The sequence below is a fragment of the Portunus trituberculatus genome, chromosome 13 (genome assembly GCF_017591435.1).
Source record: "Portunus trituberculatus isolate SZX2019 chromosome 13, ASM1759143v1, whole genome shotgun sequence".
NCBI classification, from domain to species: domain Eukaryota; kingdom Metazoa; phylum Arthropoda; class Malacostraca; order Decapoda; family Portunidae; genus Portunus; species Portunus trituberculatus.
Window position 1 is genome coordinate 2,500,005 of NC_059267.1, and position 11,776 is coordinate 2,511,780.

The window sequence follows — 11,776 nt, forward strand, 5'->3', positions numbered from 1 at the left end:
TGGGATGTTATACTTTATTTAGTGGTTATTAACGTACTTTTTATTCACTACAGAAAAAGGAGTGAGTAAAGTTGGTATAATTTTCTTGGCAAACTAGACAGGAAAGGGATAACATTGAAATAACATCGCGTTTTTACTCTAGGGTTGTGTTTTAACTTCTGATTTGAGATAAAGAGAGAGAAAAATGTCAGGTTAGGTGATATTATTTCCATTATGTTCTAAGAAATAAATTATGTAGTTCCATGAGGTGTGGGGCGTGTAGTGTGTGGTGCTGATGGTGGTGGGAAAATAGGTAGATGAACCGAGGACGCCGCCGCGCATCCCTGAAACGCCATATAAACCACAAACTTCCACACTGTAGTAAACAAAATCATAAATAAACCTTAATTTCAGGTGGAGTATCATTCATTAAGACCCGGGAGGAAAATAAAAATGCCGCTATCGTGGAAAAGAACCAAGCGGGTGGTGTGATGCTTTATTTACCCACAATGCCACTTCCCACAACAGTGTTCGGTGAGACGCGGCGGGAAGGAGACGTGCGTGCGCCGCGTCCTGCAGTGAGGAGGAGTGTCCCGCGGGAGTGAGTGTGCTGATGATGGCGTGTGGTGATATGTGCTGGTGACTGGCCGGGGGGGGAGGAGGAGGAGGAGTGTGCGGCGGGGCGATGCCTGTGGCGCGGTCCGTGTCGGCGTCCCAGCTGGCCCGAGGCGGCGAGGGGAGCGGGGGGGGAGGCGCGCCCCTACTAATGCTGGCCCCCAAGGCACACACCCTGGACAGGTAACACCCCCCACACACCCTACACACCTGTCACTAGTCCCATGTGGTCCCTGGTGCACTGGTTACCAATTCTGGCTTTTCCCGGTCTAACACACCCTGGACAGGTAACACGCCCACGCCCACGCCCTTCACCCTGCCGCCCACCACACCCCACACCCTTACCATACACCCCTGCCCTACACCCCCTAGATCTTGTTTTGGTGCTCTATATTAATTTTCCCGGTCGGTTTTTCACTATACAGGTAACACACACACACACACACACACACACACACACACACACACACACTAGTCACCTGCCTCTCTGTTAGTAGTATTTGTTGAAGTTGTTTTGTTTCTTTTCCTGGTGATTTTTTTTATTTTCCTGATTATTTGTTTCCTTTCTTGGTCTTTCTTATGTTGGTTTTCTTTTTTCCTGGCCATTTTATTGTTTTCTGGCCATTTTGTGTTTTTCTTGGCCATTTTCTTGTTTTCTGGTTATTTTATTGATTTATTTTGCTTATTTTCTTTCCTTTCTTGGTTTTTTAATTTTTCTTTATTATTTTCTTATTTCTGGACATTTTATTAGTTTTCCTGGTCATTTTGTTTCATTTCTTGGTCTTTCTTTGTTTTCCTGGTCATTTTATTGTTTTCTTGGTCTTCATTTTAGTTATTTTCTTTTTCTGGTCATGTTTTCCTGGTCATCTTGTTTTCTTCTTTTCATTTCTATTCTTGGTTATTTTCTTTAATAGTGATTTTTTTTGTTTTCTTCATTTATTTTCTTGATTTTTTCCTTTTAATGGTAATTTTTGTATTCTTTTTATTTCTTGCCTTGATTATTTATTTGATGGTCATTTTATATCTCCTAGTGTATAATTTCTTGGTGTCAGGATGATAAACCGATGATTCGATTGGGTTCTATTTAAACGGCATTGTTGAACCTTGCAAACCCACTCACCGTCCTGCCTTCCACAACAGCTCCGTCCAAACTTCCATGTGGAGAAAGACTAAAATTAACTGCCGTCTTTCTGACCTGTATTGCCACAAGTCCAAGTAGCAAATTTTTACGAGAGGTTAAGTCACCACCACTCTTGCCTCCACAACATATACTGATCACATGTCAAGATTTCTAGGGTGTTGTCAGGCCACCAACGTGTTCACCAAGTGCTTGAGTATATAGAATCCACGTAAATTTCTTTTATGTGCATTTCTCCTTGTTCTTAGAGTGTATGTGGTGCAGTGGAACCATGCATGCTTTGGGGTCCAAGGGGTCTCCAAGCGTACGGGTTCAAATCCTGTCCACGGTCCGAGTGTAGGTTGGGCTTCCTCACTCGGGGCAACAGTTTCCTAGCGGGTGGGGTTTGAAATAGGAGGTACCACAAAAAGTATCCCCTTTAGCCCACATGGTATAAAAAAGAAAAAAAAAACAGAGGTGTGGAGGGGCAGCATAATGGTATAATGGCCCCAACAAATTCTGCGTGAAGAGAGTAAATGAGAATGACAACATCAGTGCATGTACAAATTAATTAAGTCCTTTAACGTGAATGTGGACAGGTTGCCAGCCAGTGCCAGCTGGTGACAGAGGGAACACTGCAGCAATACCAGCGCACCATGTTTTGTAGCTGGCAGGGAAAGATATTTGATACATGGGCAGTGTACAATACCCAGTCAGTTACTCCCGGTTACTGTGTCACCTCCTGCAGCAATATCACAGTGCAAGCCGTGATGGGACAGTTGGTCAAAGATGTATTTTAAGTATTGTTTGAGTGTATGGATTATCTTTAATATTGTCGTAATCTCATACTTTATTCATCAAACTTTTAGATATTATAAAGTGTGAATATACTTAAAGAGTGTGCGTTTTATATTCATGAGTTTATCTTCAAATTTTTGTACGAGTTATTACCCATGAGTTGGTAATGAAATGTGAAAAATATGTAAAGAGTGAGTATCTTCTATGCCTCTCTCCTTCCATCATGTGTAATGTGTGTCAATCAGGGAAAAAGTCTTGAAAGTTTTGACGACGTTTGAAAGTTCTGGCAAACCCTTCAATTTTCACCGTTGAATCTGCTTCCATTCCTTTTATTTTCTTGGTCTCAATTTGTTTCTTTTCCTGATCATTTTATTTGTTTTATTGGCCTTTCATTTCTTATCTTAGTCATTTCATTTCTTTTTTTGATAATTTTATTGCTTATCCTGGTCTTTCATCCATTTCCTCTCTCTCGCAGACAGGTAACACGCCTGCACAAGCCCACACCCTGGAGGTAACACCCTAGCCACCTCTCTATTATAGTGTGTTGTATTTCACTCTTGTGTTTGATATGTTTCTCTACACACTAACTCAGGCCAACTCACCCTAATCACCCTGCCGCTGTATTACTAGTGTGTATTTGTAGTATTGTTTTGGTGTTTCTAGTTGTATACAATTTTTCAGCTCTTGTAACACCTGACATTCTAATTTTCCTCGCCTTGTCCGAGTCACGTCTTAATTCATTTTGACCCCGGAGCAAACTAAAATCTATCCAAGCACATCAAAACGTTACTTATTTTCAGTTTTTATTATGTAAGAGGGAAATCTAGCCAAGGGCAACAAATTATTAAATAAAAAAAGGCCCACTTAGATGCCAGTTCCCGAGCAGGCTTAGATGAAGTTGGTATAGTATAGTAGTAGTAGTGGTAGTGGTAGTAGTCATAGTAGTAGTAGTAAGTGGCACTGTAAAGCTTGATATAATGGTACTTAGCAACCGAGAATCTTAATTCTTAACCAGACTGTCTGTAGAAATGTCGCAGGATAATTTTTCCTATTTTTATTTATTTTTTGGGTCTAGGAAGGGAAAGTTAAGTAGTTACAGGTGTATTTGATGATAAAAATTTAGTGGCATAACATTTTCTCCCTCTTCTTTTCGCAACCAATATCAAGTTTACTCTCTCTGAATTAATAACCTTATTTTGATGATTACTTTTGACATATATTAACGTAGCATATAAGACTTCAACCTTCATGTCTTCACTATCACTATTCAGAGGAGACACAATATCAGTATGGCAGGAAGGTGTTGTAGTCTGTGCAGTGAATGTGAGATAGAAAATTGTATCTGTTAGACTGTGGAACTCCCTGCCTGCTTCTGTATTTCCATCTTCCTATGACTTGGCTTCTTTTAAGAGGAAGGTTTGAAGATATTTGGCTAATTCTCCACCAGTCTCTTAGGGAACTTGCATTTGAAGTGGGCTTTTTTTTTATTTATTTATTTATTTTTCATTTTCTGTTGCTCTTGGCTAGTTGCCTTCTTGCATTAGATAAAAAAAAAAATCTTCAGTAGGAGTAGAGTGGAAACCTAACCTAACCTAACCAAACCTAGCTTAACCTAACCTAACCTAACTTAACCTAACCTAACCTAACCAAACCTAGCTTAACCTAACTTAACCTAACCTAACCTAACCTAACTTAACCTAACCAAAACCTAGCTTAACCTAACCTAACCTAACCTACCCATGATGGAGCCTATCTAACCTAACCTAACCAAAACCTAGTCTAACCTAACCTAACCTAACCTAGCCTAGTCTAACCTAACTTAACCTAACCAAAACCTAGCTTAACCTAACCTAACTTAACCTAACCTAACCTAACCTAACAAAACCTAACTTAACCTAACCAAACCTAGCCTAACCTAACCTAACCTAACCTAACCTAACCTAACCTAACCTAACCTAACCTAACCTAACCTAACCTAGCCTTGCCTAACCTAACGTAATCTAATCTAACCCAACCTAACCTAACCTAGATATCTTGGTGGCAGTCAGGCAGAGGACAGCACATGAGCTTGGGGACTGGCATGTGAGTGGGCCTTTATCTATTTAGTCGTTTTTGTTCCCATGGCCAGAAAAAAGGAATTAGAATACTATTGATCTTTGAGTATGATAAAAAAAAGCGTCAAACATATTTTTAACCCCTTCAGTACTGGGATGCTTATTTTTTACCTTGAGTTTTGTGTGTGATTAGGGTTAGACCATTTTATTGACATTATGGTCTATGGAGGTCAGAAGATTAATGGCCACGGTCTTCACTATTCTAATCCTCCATGTGAGTTTCTGAAGGTGTATAAAATCATCAAATAGTAGCCAGAATGTATATTAAAACATGTCCTGGTACTGAAGGGGTTAAACACTAAACGGTAATTCTCTCTCTCTCTCTCTCTCTCTCTCTCTCTCTCTCTCTCTCTCTCTCTCTCTCTCTCTCTCTCACACACACACACATACACACATCTTTATTCTCCAAGGTGCGTAACATTCAGTGCAGTGCCATATGCTATCACAGCTTTGGACGAGTGAATGAGAATGTCCAATGTCCTCTGTAGTGCTTCCTGTGCTGCTATAAGGAGAGGTGAGGGCTCTCGGCAAGGCTGGAGGGGGCACTGGGGAGTCATGGAGGACGGGTAATGTGATGCTGGTTGTGGTTTGTGGTTTTGAGGGTATATATGTTTGTGTGTGTGTATGTATTATTAGTATGTATGTATGTATATGTGTGTTTGTGTGTATTACAGGTAACTCTTGATTTACGTGTGTTTGATTTACACGTTTTTGTTAATATGTGACCGAAAAAATATTATAATGAATTAAATTTGCACGATCGCTTTGCTTATACACGATTTGGACCACATCCCACGTCCCTCTTATTATCTATTGTTTCTTATGAGAATTACAAGTTTGTTTTACACGAATTTTGAAATACACGATGCCTCTTGGAACGCATCTATCGCATAAATCGAGTTACCTGTATTAGTATATATAGCTATGTATGTGCGTGTGTCTATGTATGTGTATATGTGTTATTAGTATGTATGTATGTGTGTGTGTTTGTGTGTATGTATGTTGCTACTAGTGTGTGTTTTTGTTATTGTGTTTGTGTTCCGATTTGTGTTTGAGAAATGGAGGAAAAACGACTCCCATGTCTTTTTTTTTTATTGTTTTTATTGTAGTTCAGTTTATTTATTTTGTTTATTCTTCATATGTAAATTTGACTCAATAGGCAATGAAAAAAAAGTAATCTATTTTAATATTGATTTTTTTACTTATTCATAAAATGTTTTTACGGACCAAAGAGAGAGAAAGAGAGAAACAAACACACACACACACACACACACACATACAAACAAGATAACTGGGAACTGGCAATCAAGTGGACAATTATTTTATTTTTTTCATTAATCTTTTGTAGCCCTTGCCCAGCCTTCCCTCTTGCCCCCCCCCCCAAAAAAAAGACCCCAATCATTACAAGAGGGACTAAGATAACAGGAGTGTGTGTGTGTGTGTGTGTGTGTGTGTGTGTGTGTGTGTGTGTGTGTGTGTGTTCTCATTCCGTGCAGTAGAGGGAACTTTGCACATCATTTATCCTGGAACTTTGTAGCAGAGTGGCGGTAATGTGCTGTCCCGGGGGTGTTGCCTGCCACGTGCCGCCCTCATGGCCTTGGAGGGGGAGAGGGGGATACTTGGGACAATTGGTGTGTGTGTGTGTGTGGTTTTTTTTCCTATGTTTTGGAAGGGGAGAGAGAGAGAGAGAGAGAGAAATTTTGTCCTAGAAGGATTAAAGGTTGTAAGGAGAGAGAGAGAGAGAGAGAGAGATTTTGTCCTAGAAGGGTTAAAGGTTGTAAGGAGAGAGAGAGAGAGAGAGAGAGAGAGAGAGAGAGAGAGAGAGAGAGAGAGAGAGAGAGATTTTGTCCTAGAAGGGTTAAAGGTTGTAAGGAGAGAGAGAGAGAGAGAGAGAGAGAGAGAGAGATTTTGTCCTAGAAGGGTTAAAGGTTGTAAGGAGAGAGAGAGAGAGAGAGAGAGAGAGAGAGAGAGAGAGAGAGAGAGAGAGAGAGAGAGTGAGTGAGTGAGTGAGTGCTTGCTTGTGTGTGTGTGTGTCATAATTCTATCTTAAATCTCTGCAATTCTCTGTAAAGAAATACATAGATACATTATTACAAATTGAGCAAAATATTTGTGAAAAATTAATGATAGAGAGAGAGAGACAGACAAACAGACAGATAGACAGACAGAACGAGCAAGCAAGCAAGCAAGCAAGCGAATGAACAAGCGAGAAAATACATCAACATACCAAACTACATAAACACAATCAATCAAAACATTGCACACATTAATAAGCCACATGAATAAGGCCAACGCACCACTGTTACTTCCGAATAGCTACTTAATAACCATGGACCTTGGGGAGCGTTTTGTCAAGGCTACATGGGAGGACAAAATGCACCCAGATGTCCTTGTCCCCATTACCTGTGTGGCATGAGTGGTCTGTCTCCCAATCACCATCACAAGGTTCCTCTGTTGTGCTTCCCGATAAGATGTATTGTTTGTTTCCCTTGGAGATTTACGCTTTACTGATTGGCACACTAACCCAATGCAAGTGATTAGATAGCAAGAGAGGGAGTTATCAGTGGTGTGGTGAGCTCTGGTGGTCTCTGGTGCACTGTGTGGTGAAGTTGTGAAGTGGTGATGCTGTAATGTGTGTGTTTTTTTTTTTTTTTGAGTGTTTTTTTGTGTGACTGGTGACTGGGGTGGTGGGTTGAGGTGTTGATGTTGTGGCAGTGTTTTGTTTAGTGTGTTTTGTGCGTGGTGATTGGTGTTGTGACTTGATGAAATAGATTGATACTGTGGTAGTGTGTTTATTAGTGTGTTTGTGTGACTGGTGCTGTGGTGTGGTGGCTTGGTGAAATACGGACGCTGTGGCTGTGTTTTATTAGTGTTTGTGGTGCTATGGTGGCTTGGTGAAATAAAGTAATGCTGCGGCTGTGTCCAGTTTAGTGTACGTATTTGTGTTAGTGTTACTGTGGTGGCTTGGTGATGGATCTGTTATCACCAAACGTAAACACAAGCAAAACGTAAACACAAGCATTGGTCATAGTGGTAATTTGATGATGTGTGGCCTCCTTTGGTGTGTTAGTATTGCGTGGTGACTTGGAGGCCGAGCACAGAGATGTAACAGTCCATTAGTGGGTCAGCTAATACCTGCAGTTTTTGTGTCTCAGGATTTGAAGTGTGATTTTTGTCATTTTTAACCCCTTCAGTAGCATGATGCATTTCCACATTCATTCTGGTGACTATTTGGTGATTTTATACAGCTTCAGAAACTCATGTCGGGGATTAGAATAGTGAAGACTGTGGCTATTAATCTTGTGACCTCCATTGACCCTTTTAATATCAATAAAATGGTTTAATTACACCTAAAATTCAAGGTCAGAAACTCATGTGGGGGGGGATTAGAATAGTGTAGATTGGATATTAATCTTGTGACCTTCGTAGATCCTTCCTAATATCAATAAAATGGTCTAATCACACACAAAACTCAAGGTAAAAATGCATTCCAGTTCTGAAGGGGTTAATGTAAGGGGTGGAAATCTAGCCAAGGACAACAGGAATTAAGTTAAAAAAGGCCCACTTAGATGCCAGCCCCTGAGCAAATCCAAGAGTTAAAAGAATGGTTCTCAGTGTACAGACCAGGAAGGGAATGTGAAGGCAAGTTTTGGTAGTTTATGCCTTACTGAATCTGTGTGTGTGTGTGTGTGTGTGTGTGGCGACTGCTTCTCTCACTCTCTCTCTCTCTCTCTCTCTCTCGTTTCTTCTGTCGTAAATCCCTTCAGTAGTGGGACACATTTTTACCTTGAAATTTGTGTACAATTAGACCATTTTATTGACATTCGGAAGGGTCTGTGGTGGTGAAGTCAGAAGTTTAATGGCCACAGTCTTCATTATTTCAATCCCCCGCATAAGTTTGTGAAGGTTTATAAATCACCAGATAGGGAGCAGAATGAATATGGAAATGCGTCATGGTACTGGAAGGGTTAAGTCCTTTTTATTGATTTATTTTAACTCATCTCTTGTATTTTGCTTCACTTATCTGTTTATTTATTATTACTGTTTTTATTATGTTTATAGGAACGTTATGCATTGAGATATCAGGACAAATGATTTACCTATTGCTTTTTTTTTTTTTTTTTTTCACACACCACAAAACTAAATATTTCTAAACATAAGAACCTAACATAAGAACGCGGGGAAGCTGCAAGAGGCTGCCAGACCTACACGTGGGAGTCCCTGTTTGATTAAAGCTGCCTAGTTCCATCTATCATCCCCATCCATAAAGTTGTCTAATCTTCTTTTAAAGCTTCTTATTGACTCTTCCTATTGATGATACACTTATATGCCATGGAAGATGTATTACTGACCACCACAACACTACAACACTTTTTTTTTATTTAGATGCTATGGAAGATGTATTAATGACCACTAGAATACTTTTTTTTTTATATTTAGATGCTATGGAAGATGTATTATTGACCACCACAACACTACAACATTTTTTTTATATTTAGATGCTATGGAAGATGTATTACTTGACCACCACAAGACTACAACACTTGATTTATTTATTTATTTTGTTTTAACCATGTAGGGTTTTCACATTAATTTATTGGCTTAAGGAAATACTTGAAATATAAATGAGTGTTTCCTCAGAGCGTTCAATGACACAGTGTTGGCGTGGCACTAGAGTTGATGAAAGGGCCGTGGCTGTGAGTTACAGGATTAGGTGTCAGGCGGCAGGCAGGCTTGTGGTGGTGGTGGGTGTGGTGCGCCTCACTGACTCCTGTGACACTCACACCCCCACCCCAACCAATCCCCTCGCCCCATGCTCAGAGCTGTGTTTGGCGCCATGTCACTCTACTGCTCTTACTGGATTAGTCGTTATAAAGAGACTTTCCTTGTTTGTTTCTAGTGTGTGTGTGAGTGTGTGTTGTTTCTTTCTAAAAGTTTTCTTGTGACCTGTTTTCTACTTTGTTAACTCGACTTTTCAGCTTATAAAAAGAGTAAATGAAAGTTGAATAAGGAAAATTATGCATAATTATGTGTACTGTGTGTGTGTGTGTGTGTTTGTGTTTGTGTTGAGGTGTGACTAAGGTGTGTTCTCCTCAGCAGGTTGACGAAGCCCTCCATGATGAATGGACACGGGGAACCCCGCAGGAAGCGGCCGTTCATGTCCTTCCGCCTCAGTAAGAAGTCTAGCAAGCACAAAGAGGGAGGAGGAGGAGGGGCAGGGCGGGAGGTGAGCCAGAACCCTGGTGGGGGCAGCAGTGGTAGTGGTAGTGGGGGTGAGGGGGATGCTGCCCTCCTGCAGGGGAACAGCACCATCTCGGAGAACGGTGCCGAGAGTCTGGACGGCAGTGATTCCAGCAGTGCCTCAGTGAAACCAAAGAAAAAATACCTGACGCGGGTGAGCTCCTTTGTGAGTCGCGTGGCCTCCAAGGTGCAGGGTGGCGGTGGCCCAGGCGGCGTGCCGGGTGCCCCCACTGCCCGGGGCCGGCTGGAGCGCAGTAAGACAATATCCGTGTCTGACCTGAGAACGACCAAGGCGGAGGAGTGCGTGGAGTTCCCCGAGGGGCGAGTGCCGGGGGTGATGGGGATCCGGAACCACGGGAACACGTGCTTCATTAACGCGGTGATTCAGTGTCTGAGCCACACGGATGTGCTGGCAGAGTACTTCGTGCTGGACCAGTACAAGCACGACCTGGCGCGCTGCAACAAGATCAACTCCAAGAAGTACGGCACGCGGGGTGAGATCACGGAGCAGCTGGCCGTGCTGCTCAAGGCGCTTTGGACGCTGCGCTATGTCCCGGACCTTTCCATGAACTTCAAGAACACGGTGGACAAGTACGAGTCTCTGTACCGCGGCTCACAGCAGCACGACGCCGCTGAGTTCCTCATGTTTGTGCTGGACAAGGTGCATGAGGACCTCAACACTGCCTCAAAGCGCAAGTACAAGAAGATCAAGGTATGTATCCAAAATCCTCACCTTCACTACATCCCAACAAACCCTCACCTTCACTACATCTCAACAAACCCTCACCTTCTCCACACCCATCCCACCAAACCTTCCTTCCTCACTCTTCCACAGTCTTTATTCTAACCTAACCTAATCCACTACTGACACTATTAACCCCTTCAGTATCATGAGACATTTTCATATTCATTCTGGTTACTATTTGATGATTTTCTACAGCTTCAGAAACTCATGTGAGGGATTAAAATAGTGAAGACTCTAGCCGTTAATCGTCTGACTTCCATAGACCCTTATAATGTCAATAAAATCGTCTAATTATACCCAAGACTCCTGGTAAAAATGCATCCCAGTACTGAAGGGTTTAAAACTTGAACCTTCCAATGTACTGATAGCTTGTTAAAATCTGAGAGGTGGATAGATAGAAAGACAGATAGATAGATAGATAGGTTTATTGACCATAATTTAACATAATACATTACAATCAAATCATAGGGTCCTCTCTAATACAAAAATTTAATATGACAAAATGTGTAAATAAACTGTAGTCCATTACAAACAAACGAGGTTAAACGGACACAGCTAAAAGACTCGTGCTAAGAACGTTTAAAAATACCCAAAACCAAAATGCTAAAATAAAATCTGCATTCCAAAACATTAACCCCTTCAGTACCATGACGTGTTTTCTTATTTATTCTGCTTACTATTTGCCGAATTTATACAGCTTCAGAAACATGTGGGGGTTTGAAATAGTGAAGACTGTGGCCATTAATCTTCTGAACTACCTAAGCTCCCTGTCAGTAAAATAGTCGAATCACATGCAAAACTCGTAAAAATGCATCCCAGTACTGAAGAGCTTAATCAAAATAAGGAAACTAATGTAAACTGTATAAAAAAAGGTAATTCAAAACGGTGCTTATAAAAGAAACACAGCAAATCACTGGAGTCAAGGTTAAGAGAAGCTGCTACACACACTGGAAATGAGTCTGGCACTTTGACTAGCTAATGAGAAATGAATTAGCACATGTGAGAAAGCTGCAGTGTGTGTGTGTGTGTGTGGGGGATAGGCAGCTGTAAGGAGAAGGAAAATCAAGGTAAAAATAAAGCTGAGGATAATAAGAGTCATTACATACATATTTTATCTCGAATCACTCAGACTAAGATAAGGAAAGAGAAAACGAAAACAGTAAACAT

General features: G+C 41.2%; 1 protein-coding gene across 2 annotated transcripts in view; it reads left to right on the forward strand.

The window, feature by feature from the left end:
- Positions 1-508: 508 nt before the first annotated feature.
- LOC123503255 (ubiquitin carboxyl-terminal hydrolase 31-like) overlaps positions 509-11,776 on the forward strand; it is a 58,208-nt gene continuing 46,940 nt past the window's right edge. Inside the window, exons 1-2 of one of the 2 annotated variants that reach the window (XM_045252829.1) lie at positions 509-777; positions 9,721-10,576. In XM_045252829.1, coding sequence (XP_045108764.1) covers positions 665-777; positions 9,721-10,576 — 969 coding nt within the window. In that variant the 5' untranslated portion in view covers positions 509-664. The remainder of the gene's footprint in view (positions 778-9,720; positions 10,577-11,776) is intronic. The other variant, XM_045252830.1, reaches the window with a different exon arrangement.